The sequence below is a fragment of the Nyctereutes procyonoides genome, unplaced genomic scaffold (assembly GCF_905146905.1).
Source record: "Nyctereutes procyonoides isolate TBG_1078 unplaced genomic scaffold, NYPRO_anot_genome, whole genome shotgun sequence".
Taxonomy (NCBI): Eukaryota; Metazoa; Chordata; class Mammalia; order Carnivora; family Canidae; genus Nyctereutes; species Nyctereutes procyonoides.
In genome coordinates this window covers 4360467-4377984 of record NW_026575022.1, presented here as the reverse complement: position 1 = coordinate 4377984, position 17518 = coordinate 4360467, and the positions used below count along the sequence as shown (strand labels likewise).

General features: G+C 34.6%; 1 protein-coding gene across 1 annotated transcript in view; it reads right to left on the bottom strand.

Annotated features, from left to right (window-relative positions):
- LOC129520989 (ephrin type-A receptor 6-like) overlaps positions 1–17518 on the bottom strand; it is a 727437-nt gene that overhangs the window by 297201 nt on the left and 412718 nt on the right. The window contains 1 exon segment of the mRNA XM_055342191.1: positions 14643–14978. Within this exon segment, the coding sequence (XP_055198166.1) occupies positions 14643–14978 (336 nt within the window).

Genomic DNA, 17518 nt, shown 5'->3' with positions numbered 1-17518 from the left:
AAATATACTTTTCATGTTTTAAGGGGATATTCTTGGATGAGAATCCATTTAAAAAATGACATATCCAAATGCAGGAGCACTACGTTTTGCATTTAAGTAACACCATTATCTTAGCAACAGATGACATTTTTAATACACACAATGCATCAAAGTTTTGGAAAATATTATGGAAATGTGATGAATACTTCCTAAAAAAATTTACACAAAAAAACCTAAAATTTCAGCGAAGAAATAGAATCATGAGAGAAGTACCTAGTTTTTGAAAAGTAAGAATTTGAAAATAAAGGGGTTTTATGCAATATCTTATATAGCAATGCCACCTGTTTGCCATGTTTATAGTTTAGACAGTATAGAATCTGAGTTTTTGTCTGGTTACTATAAATCTCAAACATTTACTCTTTCCCATCTGCCTAACAAACTAATAAGGAAGGAGGCAATAATAATTTTGGCATATTTTGACTTGAAAATTATGTATTTCCCTTCAAGAGCAAGTCTTTATTGGCCAAATTTATGTCAGATAATGGTAACTTTTCCCATATTCTGCTTATGACGCTTCTCACACCTTGACAAACTATAATGAGTTTAAAAGTCAAATGAAAAAAAAAATAAAAAAATAAAAAAATAAAAGTCAAATGAAGGCAGGTGTCCTCATTCCCTCCTCTGAGACTGTGAGGCACCACAGTGAGGAAAATGAAAATTATGGAAGCAGAATATGAAATTAAAGTCAAAATTAAATTAACAATAAGAGAAATAGAATTTTGGAACATTTGTAGAAAACAGTTTAGGGAAAGATACTGAGTTCTAGATCATAGCATAAGAATGTGGACTTCTGCCTTAAAATTCATTATAACTTTTTTTAAAGATTTTATTTATTATTTATTTATTCATGAAAGACAGATAGAGAGAGAGAGAGAGAGAGAGAGAGAGAGAGAGAGAGAGAGAGGCAGAGACACAGGCAGAGGGAGAAGCAGGCTCCATGCAGGAAGCCTGATATGGTATTTGATCCCGGGTCTCCAAGATCACACCCTGAGCCAAAGGCGGTGCTAAGCCACCCGGGCTGCCCAAAATTCATTAGAACTTTATCGAATTCTTCATGAGTAAAGAAAGAGCATATACCGAGGATATGTCATAAGAAAAGTTCTCTTAGAAGATTAATGCAATTTATTTACATTTTGCATTGCATTTATCATTATGAATTTTTTAATTGAGAAAATTAGGAAAAAATCCTATATTAGCAATTTATTTAAAAAGTTTTATTTCCAACACAGAAATACGTTTTCACATTATTTATATCTAATATTTACATTTAAAATATCAATAAATTATATGGCATTATACTTGCAAGACAATAGTCTTATAGCTTTATTAAATCATTTACAACCCAAGGTAACACTGTTTATAAAGATTTGAACATGAAACTCTAAGACTTTTCCCCAAGATTTTGTTTAAATTTGGCATAATCCTTTTATTTTAATGAGCTACATTTAAAGTTGTAATTACTTAAGTATATCAAAATGTGTTATATGTTTTTAGTGTGGCCATGTTTGTTTCAGCTTAGTCATATAAAACAAGATTCAAGCACCCTGCAATATTTCACCATGAAATTGAATATTGTTGATTCTACAAAAGTAAACTTTAAAAAAAGGATAATTTTCACAGAACAAACACTTTCATGTTTTAAGGTTCAGTGTTGAAAACGTTAAGATTTTAAGCTGTAACAGTGAATTTAAACTCATTGCTTATCATAGTAGCTGCACTCTATTTAGTTTTTTATGTTCTTTGGAGATACCATTACTGTGCCAGAATGACATCGTGGTAGTATTCAGATTTTGAAAAGGCATCTTGATGATTCTATAACTTTCATTTTCCTTTTCGAGAGGAGTCTTCTCTGGAGCCTAACATTGCCTACTGGTGCTACAAGAGAAAGGCCCTCAGATTACCTTGACAATGCATTCAAGAGGACCTCTTGAAGAGTCCTTAATCTGATATACTGTCACTTCTCCTGTGGCTTCTTTAAGATTTGTGACCATGAATGCATAAAACTTCTCCGTCTCCTAGACATACAGAATTAGAGAACAGTAGAAGCAGTTGGGTTGGGGATGATAAGCTTGCAACTGAAATAAGTAGGGATGATTCAACTGGAATTTTCTTTCTTTCTTTTTTTCTTTTTTTTAAAGATTTTATTTATTTAATCATGACAGATCCACAGAGAGAGAGGGAGAGAGGCACAGGCACAGGCACAGGCAGAGGGTGAAGCAGGCTCCATCCAGGGAGCCCGACATGGGACTTGATCCTGGGTCTCCAGGATCTGGCCCTGGGCTGAAGGCAGCGCTAAACCACTGAGCCACGGGGCTGCCCTCAACTGGAATTTTCTATAGATGGTCTTCCCATCTATAGGGAATGACAATGCAGAGAATGGTGACCTCCCATCTCTTGAAGTACGATTTACTTTTTTTTCTATTTTCTTCTTAAATAGGTTAACAGGCAGAAGAAAAACTGGCAAAATACATGGGAAACCATGTGAAAGAGTCAGTAAAATACCAGAGGATTGGAAATCTTTCTTAGAAATCTTTGAAATGGGATAAAATAACATTTATTTATAATATAAAATTAAAAATACATATATTTATTTATATAATGTTTATATGTGCATCCTGTCTGATGACTTACAGTTGAAGTCTACAGTCTCTTGAGATTCTTTAAGGCACATGAAAATTGTCACCTTGTAGGATAAGTGTAAAACTAATATGACATGGCAGCAGAAAGGTTAATAAAATTCAGATGGTGGAAAATATTTTAGGAAACAATTTTGTGTGTCAGTTATAGTTTAAATTTAAATATACAATTAAGTAGCATTTGAAATAGAGTTTAATTGTTCTGCTCTTAATACAAGTATCTCACATTTTGTAAAACAGCTAAATGAAAATAGCAGTTGAATCTTTTAAATATTCAAAACTATTCAACACATCAAATGTTTCTTCTGATAAAAATAGAATGAGGAACCTACTCCCAATTTTTAGAGGAGTCTGAATGTGCAATTCATATCTGCAACTGACCAACACACTTATCTTTATGAAAAGTAATTTAAACACTTTAAAATACAATATTATGATAGGACATAACTATCAAATAAACTTATCAAAATATAATCTAAACTCAGAGATAGAAAATAGTCAATCATGCACTATTTGTATAAAGTAGCCTTGAAATAGGAAGCGAAATAGAGAGCTCTTTAATTCACATGAGCATTTTAAAGTAAAAGGTAATACATATCTTAGAGCAGAGGAGTTAAATAAGTTTTTTAAAGGCAAAATGAAATGGAATGAAAAGTACACTTCTATTCACATATAGATATTCACATATAGATATACTTACCATGCTTGCCATATTATTTACTGGCTTTAATGAAAGATTACTTAAGAAATATGTAAGTTGGATTACAATTTAAAAAGATGAATATACACAATTCAAATCACATCATTATTGTTTTGAGGAAAAAATACCTTTCCATCTTAGGGTACACCTTGGAAATGATCAGTATAACAATATAGAGCAGGGCAGCCCCGGTGGTGCAGCAGTTTAGCGCCGCCTGCAGCCCAGGGTGTGATCCTGGAGACCTGGATGGAGTCCCACATCAGGCTCCCTGCATGGAGCCTGCCTGCTTCTCCCTCTGCCTGTGTCTCTGCCTCTCTCTCTCTCCCTCTCTCTCTCTCTCTCTCTCTCTGTCTCTCTCTGTGTGTGTGTGTGTTTCTCATGAATAAATAAATAAATAAATCTTAAAAAAATAATTTAAAACAATATAGAGCAAAGCATAAAGGTATCATAGTTATGGAGTCTCACCTTAGGTCTATTAGAATGTCAAAATAATTAGAAGAGTATTGGGTGCATTACATAACTTTCAATTATTTTAATCTTTCATTAATGGAAAGCTTTGCTCAGTGCCTAACAGAACAAATGTGTGGTCAAACAACTAGGGCTCTCTTTCATAAAACTAGACAAGTGAAATGGCACCATTCATTCCTGACATAGCACTACTTAATCATTTATTACTTGATGCATATTTTAAGGACCTGTCTTCCAAGTAGTATTTCAGGCACTCAGTCCTTGAAAATGTATATTGAATCAGATGTCACAGAGTCTTCCTTTACTCAGGCAAGCCCTCACTTCTAAATCAGAGAATGAAAGGCTGAGTGTAGGCTGCTCCACATGGGCACATGGGGCTCAAACACTCAAGCATGCATCTTGTTTTCACCACCTTGCATACAGCATAGTCCACTGAGTATACTTGTTTGCGGACTAATGCGTATCAGTAAATGGCAAAAACAATGACATTATTACTTTGTAAAATGTTCTCTGGGCTTGCTTCACGAATGTCTGACTTACCCATCAGCCCTGTTCTCTACCCTCAGTTGGGATTTGAATGCTCAGCTACTGCCATCTTGAAATTCTTAACAATTTTATCTTTGAAGTTGTGTTTTGTAAGTGAAGTGTGAGGGGACAATGAGCATGAACGGGGAGCTTGGAGCCCTGGCTTCAGGCAAGGTCCAGCCTCTGGCCACCATTCCACATCTCCAAGATGTGTTTTCCTGGCCAGATCTCCCTGTTCCTGTCAGATAGTCTTCCAATTCCTGCCTCACCTCTTCATTGCTGACACCCTCCTCCTGGGTTAGGGGATTCTGTTGACCACTGAGGAGGCAGGATTACATTGCTGGGTTGTGTCCTGTGCCCAGTGGGGGTCTGGACATGTGCACAGGCAGGATGTAGCATAAGGCACCAGCTATGTGGAAACCTATGTGTGTATGTATGTGCGTGTGTTGGCTGTGTTCTGAAGAGGTCACATCTTACTGGGGCTAAGTTCCTCACCCACCCCATGCAGGGAGCTTTTGGGAAGGTGATTTAAAGACCTCAGGGGTTCTTCCTTCCACTTGGGCACTGGGGGTGTCTTCTTCTCCTTAGAAGAATCCCTGTGCAGAGGGAGTGCCCACTTACTGGGCTGGCTCAGTGCCTGGTGAGACCCCTCTCTCTCCTCCCACTCTTTGTGAGTATGGCTTACATGTGTCTGTTCTGGTATACTTGAGACACCTTTAGGGACTGTGATAGGGAAGGAGGGACTACAGAAAAGAATTTTGTGATTTTGATGATCCTGCAGAGGAGTTAAGTGTTTTTCTATTTGCATTTAAAGGTGGCATTGAGGAATATAAAAATGAATGGTAAAGTTTATGCTAATAATTTGAAATTGCATTTTTGTTGTTATTGATAAGGACATTAAATGGCAATTAAAAAGCACCATGACAAGTTGAGAGAGAAGTTGCAGAAGGATAAGGCTTTATATTTTAGTACCTTTAATGACCCCTTTCTCCTGCTTTTTGAACAAAGGGTCCTGCAGTTTCACTTTTCACTGGGCATCACAAATTATGTAGCTGGAACTGACTGTTTAGAATCCAAACCAAATAGAAAAGTGCCGAGGAATAAATGGAAGAAAAGAAAAAGCTATTTCATCTAAAGATTCTATATGGAATTTCAGCCCAATTAAAAGGTTGGCAACTTGTTTTTAATCTTTATAAATTAAAGTATTTTAAGCATTAAGATATTTCATATTTTCAATAGTGATCAGGATAATTTATCAACCTTGAAAATCTTTTAGTTTCAATACTACACATTAACACTCTTTCAATCTTTTATAAATTTAAAACAAAGGAGGCATTTGGAAAATATAATTTTAAAAACCTCATACAAATCAGCTATCCAAATCACCCAGTGTGTTTTGTAGGCAGAGTTTAGTTGATGATATTAAATTGGCTTCCATCTCCAAACAAAGAACTGTATTGGAAATGAGCAAGTAATTGGCTAGACATATGCCTACCGTAAAGTAGAGCCTTATATCCTATGGCAGATACAGATTATGCACCATATAATCATATGCATTTATCTTCACTGCTAACCACATTCATTTTTTGAAGGATTTAGAATATTTTACTAAACAATCTTCCACCACTACTTATCAATTTGTATTAACAAATGCCATTAACACTGTTAATGCAGTAGTAGAGGCATTATAATACCAATAAGATCTTATTACTTTATACTAAAGAAAATACTTAGTTATCTTTCCTGCAAAATGTGCAAATGAGAATTCCTCAGAGAAACAACTGATAACTCTAAGAGCCAACTGCTTAAAATGAAGTTTAGGATTAAACAGCAATGTATGATCACCAAGAAAAACCATGACTGCTATTAAAGGATGGGTTAGTGTTGATTAAAATCTTTTGCTGAAAATTCTGTAAGCACAGCACCAGAGGATTTAGTGAGCATGAAATTTAGTATGTGCTAAAGAAAATATACGCAATAATATTTTCTTGTTACTTTCTAGACAAATGCCTGCTTAAATTTAAGACTTTGCCCTTTTTATTCCCTCTGCCTGGAATCATCTTTTATATATTCACAGGTTTTCTCCTCAACTCATGATCTGCTCAAGTCTTAGGTTATCCAGAGAGGTAGTTTTGGCTTTCCCCATGTAAAAATGCTTGCTTCGTTATCTTCCAAATCTCCTACTCTATTTAGTTCTTCGTCATGGAACATATCACTACTTGCCATTAGAATATAATATCCACAAAGGCAAGGGGCACTTAGCTGGTTTTGGTTTGTTTTTCCTCCTGTAATTGCTATACCTCTAGTACACAGAACAGGTCTCAGCACACAGTAAATGTTCAATAAATATTTTTGAATGAATTAATAGATAAATAAATGAATGAAAAATGAAAGATAACGCAAACCATCCCCCATTTCTGTGACACAAGTCAATGGCGATTTATGAAGTTACAGACAAAGTAGGTTGAGAGTATTCTTAGTCAAAACACATCATCTTTGCTCTCAAGAAGCTCACATATTGGTTTGAAAAGCAAAATATTACAAAATATATGGCTATGGCTCAGTGAGATAGAAATGTGTGCTATGAAACACAACTGACTGGGAGTACTTTAATTTCTGCACTTGTTGACTGAGGACTATCCTCACCAGATTAACTATTCGAGTCTAAGGGCCTTTTCTAGACCATTCATTTACTCAAAAGATGCATGCCACAAAAAGACACAAGACTTGGAAGCAATTTGACATTTCTCAGGAGTTAAAAAGTTTGCAATCCTCCAGACTCTATTATAATTTACCACTTGGCTGGACCATAAAGTTACTTAGCTATGATTAACTATACCGACATTTCAATTATCGTCTAGAAATAAAATATTCAGGGCACTTCCAGAGCAGAAACACTTCCTAAGAGATAGGAGCATTTTATATTTCAATATAAGGTGTTTGTAGTTTTTATTTATTTTTATTTTTTAAAGATTTTATTTATTTATTCATAAGAGACACAGAGAGGCAGAGACACAGGCAGAGGGAGAAGCAGGCTACCTGTGGGGGGCCCAATGTGGGACTTGATTCCAGGACCCCGGGATCAGGACCTGAGCCCAATCCAAGGCAGACACTCAACCACTGAGCCACCCAGGTACCCCTGTTTGTAGTTTTTAATATGTAATTTTCTTGTGTTTAGGAAATATGAAAAACACAAATAATACAGCATCCCTCTTAAATTATCATTATTGCCTTTAAAAAAAGCTTATTGCTTTGTATTCAGTGTATATTTAGTAAGCATATAAAATTTTTACACTGATTTTTTTTTCTTACTTGAATAGACTTGTACAGATTTTGGAAAAATAACTATTTGCTGTCAAGAATTTTGACAAGGCTGTGAGAGATATTCAGAGATAAAATAATTTATAATACAGATATAAAGACAAATGAATGTTTACAGTGTCCCTAATTACCTACTCCAGCAATGTGTAAAAGGTTGGATTTTGAAATAGACTGTATTTCCAAAATGCAGTGAACTGTAAATCAAATAGACACCTCAAGTTTATAAATATATATGAATTCTGTTTATTTAAATCTATTTTCAATGTTAGTTCAATTAATTGTTGATACCTGAGCAAATATATGAAATATCCAGTCAAAATGTGAGCCTAAGGCAAGACCTATACAGAATAGTCACCCAATGGCAGAAATAGGAGTGTTAAATGTATATTTTAAGAAACCAAAGAATTAGACAATCTGGTTCTGACAGTAATTGCTTTAAAGACCTGTTAGCAAATATCAGCAGAATTGGTTTGTAATTTAGCATTTCTTTCACTTTGAACATGGTCCCTAAAGGTTTTTGCACATGCCAGGATATCTACAAATACAATTTGTTTTAGGTTGACTATCTATAATTAACATTTTCCTTTACTGTCTATGACCTGAATAATTCCTTTAACTGAACTACACACCTTAGTTTTCCTATCATGCACTAAAGAATAAAATAAAATGTTTTCTAGGTGTTGCTTTCTAAATGAAACACCTTTAAAAACCATTTAAATAAACTATGAAAATAGAAGATTGCAAAAATAGCTCTGAGGAATTGTAGAAGTCAGTTAATTAAGGTTTATTGCAAAGATCCCTAATTATGAGAGTCATAGTTTTAAATCTATAATCTTATTTATCCAACTGGAATCAGAATAATCAAGGAATGTTTCTCCTAACTACAGCTAAGTGGCTGTAAGTGATTTGGATTTTTTTTTAATATTTGTTTAATTGTAAACAGATAGCAAACAACTAAGGGTTATTTAGTATGGTTTCCCTAATGTTTCTTAAATATGAGAAAATATATACATATTAGTCAACTACATGAAGGAAAAGGCAATTCAATGCAAATGTCCTCTTTATCCTCATGTTCTACACGGTGCACACAAAAAGTACTAAAAATATAATACACTTTTCTATACTTACTGGTCTCTAAGTTTATTTCCCTACTTAGACAAGTGTCACCTCATGAACAATATTACTTTGCTGATTTTTCCCCCCTATCTGTGGCCCTGATAACATAGCAGCAATTTCTGCTAAATGGATGATTCTCCCACTTGTCTTGGCTATTTTATAGACACTCACTCATTTCTTCAAATTTTAAGTTAAATCTTCAGTTCCTCTCCCAAATTCTGCTATACCTCTGCAATATGTCAACTCTTTAGATGCCTTTGGTATTATCAGTCATCAGTACCTAATCCCTCAATTGCTTAACCTCTGCTTGGTTCCTTCTCAGAATCCTTTCCCCTGTCCCTGTCTCATTTTGCGTACTCATCTCTTAGAATAAAATTTAATTTAAATGCCAGTTCCTCAGGAAGACTATATTCACCAGACTTACAGAATATATGCTCTGAGATCACTTTGCTCTTCTCTTTGGTGGAACTTATCACATACTAATTATATATTTGTCAAGTTATTTTTTATTATCTGCCTCCACACCAGAGTGTAAGGTCATAAAGGCTCACTCAGCAATGTAGATATGTTGAAAAAATTAAAAGCTTGTGAACAGCATGTATTACTTCTCCATTTTGGTTTAAAAACAATGAGACATAACCTACAGATAATGAGAAAAATCTTTGACTGTGGTCCTCTCAGTCCAACAAAATTGTAATGCGTTACTTACCAGATAACTTTGGAAAGTGACTTTCAAGTTGCTTCAAAGAGATTTTCCAAAGATACCCAAGTGAGATGATGGAAAATGCCTTCCTCAATTTGCAGCAGTAAAACTATTATCTTATTAAGGTTGGCACACATTCTAACAGCTGAAGTCTGGTTCTGGGAGACTCCAATTACTATAAGCTCCTTTTTTTTTTCACTCAACAGTAGGATATGGTATTAAAAGCATAACTGATACATGCAGATTGAACTATTTAATACTGCTACCCTTGCTTAAAGTATTTGCACTTTTAAAGATGTGTTCTCTAATGTCAGAATTTCAGGCACAGTGAGACAAGGTCTTCTTAGTGTCTCTCAAAATTGTGACATAGGGATAGTCACTCATAAGGTGATTGTAATACTTTTTGTATTAGTGCCAGGGAAATGTATGTCACTATTCAATGGCTCAGTGCCATCTGTATACAGGAATATTTTTGTTGTGTTTTTAAGTTTTTACTTGAATTCCAGTAGTTAACATAGAGTGTTATATTGGTTTCAGTTGTACAACAATTCCATACATCACCTCATGCTCACCACGAAAACTTTACCCTTTAACTCCCACCACCTATTTAAACCATCCCTTCATTGCCCTCCCCTCTCATAATCATCAATTTGTTCTCTATAGTTAAGAATCTGTTTCTTGGTTTGTTTCTCTTTTTTCCCCCTTTGCTCATTTGTCTTTTGTTTCTTACACTGCACTTTGAATGAAATCATATGGTATTTGTCTTTCTCTGATTGACTTATTTTGCTTAGTATAATACACTCTAGCTCCATCCATGTTATTGCAAATGGCGCAATTTCATTCTTCCTGATGGCTGAGTAACATCCCATTGTATGTGCACCACGTCTTTATCCATTCATATATAGACACTGGGGCTGTTTCCATAGTTCAGCTACTGTAAATAATGTTACTAGAATATAGGGGTGCATGTAACCTTTGTTGTTGTTTCACATGTATCTTTTTGAAACAGTGTTTTGTATTCTTTGGGTAAATATCCAGTAGTACCATTGCTGGATCATAGGGCAGCTCTATTTACAACTTTTTGAGGAACCTCCACACTGTTTTTCACAGTGACTGCACCAGTTTGCATTCCCACCAACAGTGCAAGAGGGTTCTTTTTTCTCTACGTCCTCACCAATACTTGCTAGTTTTCAGTTGATTTTAGCCATTCTGACAGGTGTGAGACGATATCTCATTGAGATTTTGATGTGAATTTCCCTGATGGTAAGTGATGGTGAGCATCCTTTCATGTGTCTGTTGGCCATCTGGACGTCTTTGGAGAAATGGCTGTTTATGTATTTTGCCCGGTTTTAATTGGATTATCTGTTTCAAGGCTGTTAGAGTTTAAGTTGATTATATGATTTTGATCCTAACTATTTATCATATATATCATTTGCAAATATCTTCTCCCATTCTTTAGGTAATCTTTTAATTTTGTTGATCATTTCATTCACTGTGCAGAAGCTTTTTATTTTGATGTAGTCCCAACAGTTTATTTTTGCTTTTGTTTCCCTTGTCTCAGGGGACATAGCTAGAAAAAAGTTGCAATGGCTGATGTGAAAGGGGTTACTGCCTAAGTTCTCTTCTAGGATTTTTATGGGTTCAGATCTCACATTTAGGCCTTTCATTCATTTTGAGTTTACTTTTGTGGATAGTGTAAGAAAGCAGTCCAGTTTCATTCTGCTGCACATTGTTCTCCAGTTTTCCCAACAGTTGGAGAGACTGTCTTTTTCCCATTGGATATTCTTTTCAGTTTGTCGAAGATCAATTGACTATATAGTTGTGGGTTCATTTCTGGATTTTCTATCCTTTTTATTGCTCTACATGTCAATTTTTGCATCAGTGCCATACTGTTTGAATGACCACAGCTTTGTATTATAACTTGAAGTCCAGAATTGTCATGCCTCCAGCTTTTCTTTTCTTTTTTGAGATTCCTTTGGCTATTCAGGGTCTTTTGTGGTTCCATACATATTTTAGGATTGATTGTTCTAGTTCTGTGAAAATTGCTGTTGGTATTTTAATAGGGATTACATTAAATGTGTAGATTGCTTTGGGTAGTATGGCCATTTTAACAATATTTGTTCTTCTTATCCATGAGCACGGAATGTCTTTCCTTTCCCTTTGGAATCTACAGTGTATTTTATCAGTGTTTTATAGTTTTCAGCGTACAGGTCTTTCACCTCTGTAGTTAATTTATTCCTCAGTGTCTTATGGTTTTGGTACAATTGTTAACGGGACTGATTCCTTGATTCCTCTTTTAGCTGCTTCATTATTGGTGTATAAAAATGCAACAGATTTCTGTATGTTGATTTTGTATCCTACAACTTTACTGAATTTATCAGTTCTAGCAGCTTTTTTGGTGAAATCTTTTAGGTTTTCTATATAGAATATCATGTCAACTGCAAACAGTGAAAGTCTGACTTCTTACCTATTTGAATGCCTTTTATTTCTTTTTGTTTTCTGATTGCTGTGGCTAGATTTTACAGTACTATGTTGAATAAAAGTGCTAAGAGTGGACATCCTTGTCTTATTCCTACTGGTCATAATATTTTATTGATACTGTGGCAGTATTTTAGCTGAGTTGGGTCTTTTATGTACTTTTCAAATAAAATTTAAGTACATGTAGATTTTTCATACTATTTATATCTAAAACACAGTTAAATTTAGTTAACAATAATTGTTTCTTAATATTCTTCAATAAAGTGAAATTTGCTGGGGAGGACTGCTTAATATTAACCTTCCAGAATGTATAGTCTCAGTATATGGATACCATATTTTATTTTGTGCCTAATTAACCTTCTGTCTTCAGAGCAATATAGTTTTAATGAATTCTCCCATATTAAAACTGAGAAACAATTTATATTCTGTCCTCTGCTAAGTGGAAAAGTAGATTAAATGAACTCTCTTTTAATCCTAGAAAGGCTGTTCAATGAAATACGTATGAAATTATGTAAACATAGTTACATACATATTTTATTTAAATTAATAAATTGTTTTTTCCCCCAACATAATTATTTATGCCCCATAGTTAAGACTAGTCATTCCAGGTTGTATTTTTTTGGCTCAGTGGCAGCCAAAAGGCCTTAGGTATAATCTGCTAATGCAGAGAGGAATAGAAGATGCTAATCTATTTTATCCTAAAGATATATTTGACCAGATTTTGTTCATCTTATGGAAAAGAAGAAAAAGAGGAAATAGGAATTCCTTTATAAAAGCCATAAGGCAAATTCTACAGTGTGTAACTATTTGCTAAATGAAGGGGAAAATTGCATGGTAAATACAAGATGATGATTGTACAGTACTATTTGACTTTGCTTTATTTATCAGATGCATTTCTGAAGATTATCAGCAAAGTGAATTTATCTGTAGTACTTTAAAAAAAGTATTATTCATTTAAAATATTTTAATAAAATATTAAGGTTTTTCCTGCACATTTTACAGTTTTGGCAACATTTTTAACTTTTTATTTTGTAATCATTATAGATTGACAAAAATATGTATAGTGAGGTCCTGTACACTGTTTCAGACTCTCTAGTGTTAACTATTTGCATAATTGTGGCACAAAATCAAGACCAGAAAATTGACATTAGTAAAATCCACTGTGTATGTGTGTGTGTGTGTGTGTGTGTGTGTATAGCTCTATGCAATTGATCACATATGTAGCTTCATGTAACTACCACAACAATCAAGATACATAACTCTATGATCACCACAAGGCTCTCTCTTGTCCTTCATGGCCATTTCCCTCTCCCCAAATCCCCAGCTCTGGCCACCACTTATCTATTCTTCATGTCTATAATTACGTTATTTCAAGAACATTATAGAAGTGAATCACACAATATGCATCTCTTTGAAATTGGCTTTTCAGTCAACATTAGAGCCCTTAAAGTTCACCCGGTTGTATGTATCAATAATTTGTTCCTTTTTATTGCTGAAAAATGAAACCAACCTTCTGATACCTTATTCTTGAACTTTTAGTCTCTAGAACTGTGAGAAAATAAATTCCTGCTGTGTGAGCCACATACTGTGGCATTTGTTACAGCATAAGAATAGTTTTATTTTTATAAACTTGTCTAATATATATGTGCTCATATACAACTATACTTTCTGCTATAAAAAGAAGACTCAAGCAATAATCTCTGGGTCCAGCTGGTAACTCTGTACCAGCTAGGCTTACATATATGAGAAGTTCATGGATGGTCTACTCTAGCTTTGAGGAAAGGGAAAATGAACCTCAGCCCATTCTTCAGGAAAAGTTGATATTTAATAAATAAGTGAAGACGGAATTAAGAAAAATGTGTGTCCACATATGTGTATGTGTCCACATAATTTATGAATGCTTCCCAAAGGGAGTTTTAAAAATCTCTGATGCTTTTCCTGTATCATGTACTGCAATAAATTGTGTTACAAGGGACTTAAAGAGAATATATGCTAATAAAAATCATAAGGGTATTCGTGCTTAACTATGTTGCAGTAAAAATCTATACGGTTATGAAGGGAACATTTAACTGAAATCAATTGAATTTTTTAAAAAGACAGTTTAACTAACAACTTTTTACAAAGGGTACCTAACAAGAGCATTCGGATACATTTCCGGATATTTTTTGCTATTTCTTTTCAGAGTGGATCACAGTTAAGCATGTTGGCTGCAGTGTTTTTAGAACACAGATTTGATTTATAATTAACATTAATTCTTACTATTTGTTTTATTTGATATGGAAAAGGAATGGCAAAATAAGTAACTGAATTTCAATTCACCTAGTGACTTCTTTTCAGCAACTTTTTTTTTTTTATATCGAACATTTGTTGGTAAGTAATAGGGACTTGTTCAATAAGATGCATTTGTAAAGGATTATACCAAAAGCAATGCATAAACATTAGAGAGAAGCATTATATCTAAGTAACCTTACTAATAAAAAATAATATGAAAAGTACCTTCCTAGACCTTGGAAACCTGTAAGAACAACAACCAGAAAATCACCTCTGTAGTGTATAGAGAATACAAGTGCACTTCAGTGAATATAGGTCCACCAGGGATATTATGCATCAAAAGCAAATTATGGGTTTGTTTAGAGAGAATGGCAGTGGAACTTACCATCTTGATCCGTGGTCACTGTAATAGCTGTGAATGGCTTTGGAGAAAAACTTAACTCAGAAACTCCATTCATGGCTTCTATTTCAAAGGTGTAATTCACGTGAGACACAAAGTCAAGTACTATCACAGAGTTGTTGATCAGGCCAGAATGTCTTGGGATGAAGCGGAGTCCTCCACCACAGTCCTCACACTGGCTGGTGTCTAAGCCACATTTCTTACAGATCACACTGTATGTGAGATCTTTTCTCCCTCCTGTGTCACTTGGTGGGCTCCACTCCAAAATAAGGGCTGTTTCATTGATGTTAAAAGCCACATTCCTAGGAGCTGAGGGTGGCCCTAGAGAAAAGCAATTAAAAAACAAATGTACATGTATAGGTCAATGAATTAGAAGGGTGCTAACTTGAAAACTTCATCAATAAACATTTGTCTTGTATGTTGGTTTGAGCCCTTCTGATAGGAACCAAAAAGAAATATGGTTTAAAATACCTGATTAAGTCTAGTAAGAAAGGAGTCTTAGGAATGAAGATGATCTATATCTTAACTTTCTGGTATATGCATATGAATATTTAATATCAAAAGCCAAAGATATGGTAATTATACTTTGAAAACTTGTTTAATGAAATTTAGCATAGGCTAGATTGTTTTAAATGGTGATATAATTACAAAATATAATTAAAAACAACACATATCACCATTTTGAAAATTTGGAAAAAATACCAACATACATATATAAAAACACAGTATGTTTCTTTCTTGCTATTTTTCCATACGGATCATACTGCATAGAGTTACTTAATTATCCTTTAACTACTTCAATCTTTTCTTAAAATTGTGATAATAATCTTTTATACTTATGCAAGTACTTCAAAGCCCAGTTTTGTATCATTTGTTGCATAAACATTAACTGAAGGTCTACTAGGTGTCAGGCATTACATTATGTGTGAAATAATACAGATTCCTTTCTATAAGAGACTATGCTTTTGACAGATTCATCACATAAATATAATAAAATAATATTTTTAAAGATTTTATTTATTTGACACACAGAGAGAGAGAGCAAGCACAAGCAGAGGGAGAAAGGCAGGATTCCTATTAAGCAGGGACCCTGACGCAGGGTTCAATCCCAGGACCCCAGGACCATGACCTGAGCCAAAAGTAGACGCTTAACCAATGGAGGCACCCAGGTGCCCTGCATAAATATAATAAATAACTCCCCTGTCATACACTAAAAGAATTAGTTTTAAGAAATGTAAAACAATTCTTTATATTTCTGCTACCAAGAAAATTTGATTAGAGGGTGGCATGGAATTATCTGCAACATTATTTCCATAGAAAGAAATTCAAGTTTTGGTATAGGCTGCTTTTGGATCTCAAGATAGAGTCCTTCATTCATGAAATAAATATTTATTTTGTAAGTGACTACTACGTGTGCCAGATAACCTGGCTAGATTCTGGACTTAGTGTGAATATAACAGACATAATTCCTACTTTGTTATGCACATTTTAGTCGAATGGCAAAACACACACACACATTAAACAAAAGAATAGAATTCAAACTATAATAAGTACAACTGCAAAAATTAAAAGGAAAGGATGTGAAGTAAACATTATCAGAAGGACCAGGGGAGCCTTGGTGGCTCAGTTGGTTGAGTGTCCAACTCTTGGTTTCAGCTCAGGTCATGATCTCAGGGTCATGGGGTCAAGGCCCTCATCAGGCTCCAGGCTCAGCACAGAATCTACTTGTCCCTCTCCCTCTGCTCCTCCCCCTCCCCACCTCTGTTCATGTGCTCTTCTTTTTTTCTCTCTCTCTCAAAATACATAAATAAAATCTTTAAAGACACACACACATTATGAGAAGGACCAATCTGAGAAATGTTCTGAGAAAGCCTCATATAGGTGATGAGGAAGAGGATGTCAGGGAATGAGAAGAGTATTAAGGATAGAAGGTTCTTTAGTCAAGAAAGATCTTAAAATAGTCACGGAACTGGTACATAATCACTGTGGCTAAAATGCAAAAAAGAAAAAAAAGTAAGAAATGAGTTTCAAGGAAGAAGGGGTTGGAAAGTGCAAGACTCCTAGGCTCTTTAGAATGAGTCTGGTGTTTCTTCTTTGTACAACAGGAACAGACTTAGAGATTTTATATACGGAGGTAATGTGTTTTTAGAAGAACACTCTGGCTGCAGTGTAGGAAATAGATTAAGTACAGGGGACTCATTAGTGAGATCTGTTATACGGCGTTAGAGTAGCCTAACATTACTCATAAATTTACATGACTATGAATTGGGTTTGAGATATTAAGAATTGTTAGTTTATATTTTCCTTTTTCCTTTTGTTGGATCCTGATAACAACAACCTGATGGGTAGGGACCTGAGCCCTCTGTATGTATATCACCTAAAGTCTGGCCTAGAAATGGGATGGTTAGCTTTTCTAAAAAGGTTTCTGCATTCTTTATCCATTTCATGTTTCAGAGTTACAGAAATGTCTTTCCTCAGAAAGGAAAATATGGAAAGCATTTCAGCTGGAGCACAGGGACACATGTAGCTTTTTATCTCCAACCTAGACTTACGCCTGGGAGATAAAGATACATTATCATTATCATAGTAAGGTCTTCCTACAGAATGACATATTCATATTGTTGCTCTTTACTCTTACTTATAATGGAAAACATGAATTATTATTCACTTATATTTTCATGAATAGGAAGAATGTTATCAATTATGTTATGGGTGTCTACAAGTATATAACTGTCCTCCTGGAGATACTTAAAAAAAAAAAAGGAAGACACCCTTCTTACTCAAGGGCCCTCATACCAATTTGCATGACGATTAAATAGCTTTTTAATTGCTGTTAAATTATGCCAGCTAAACTGATTTCA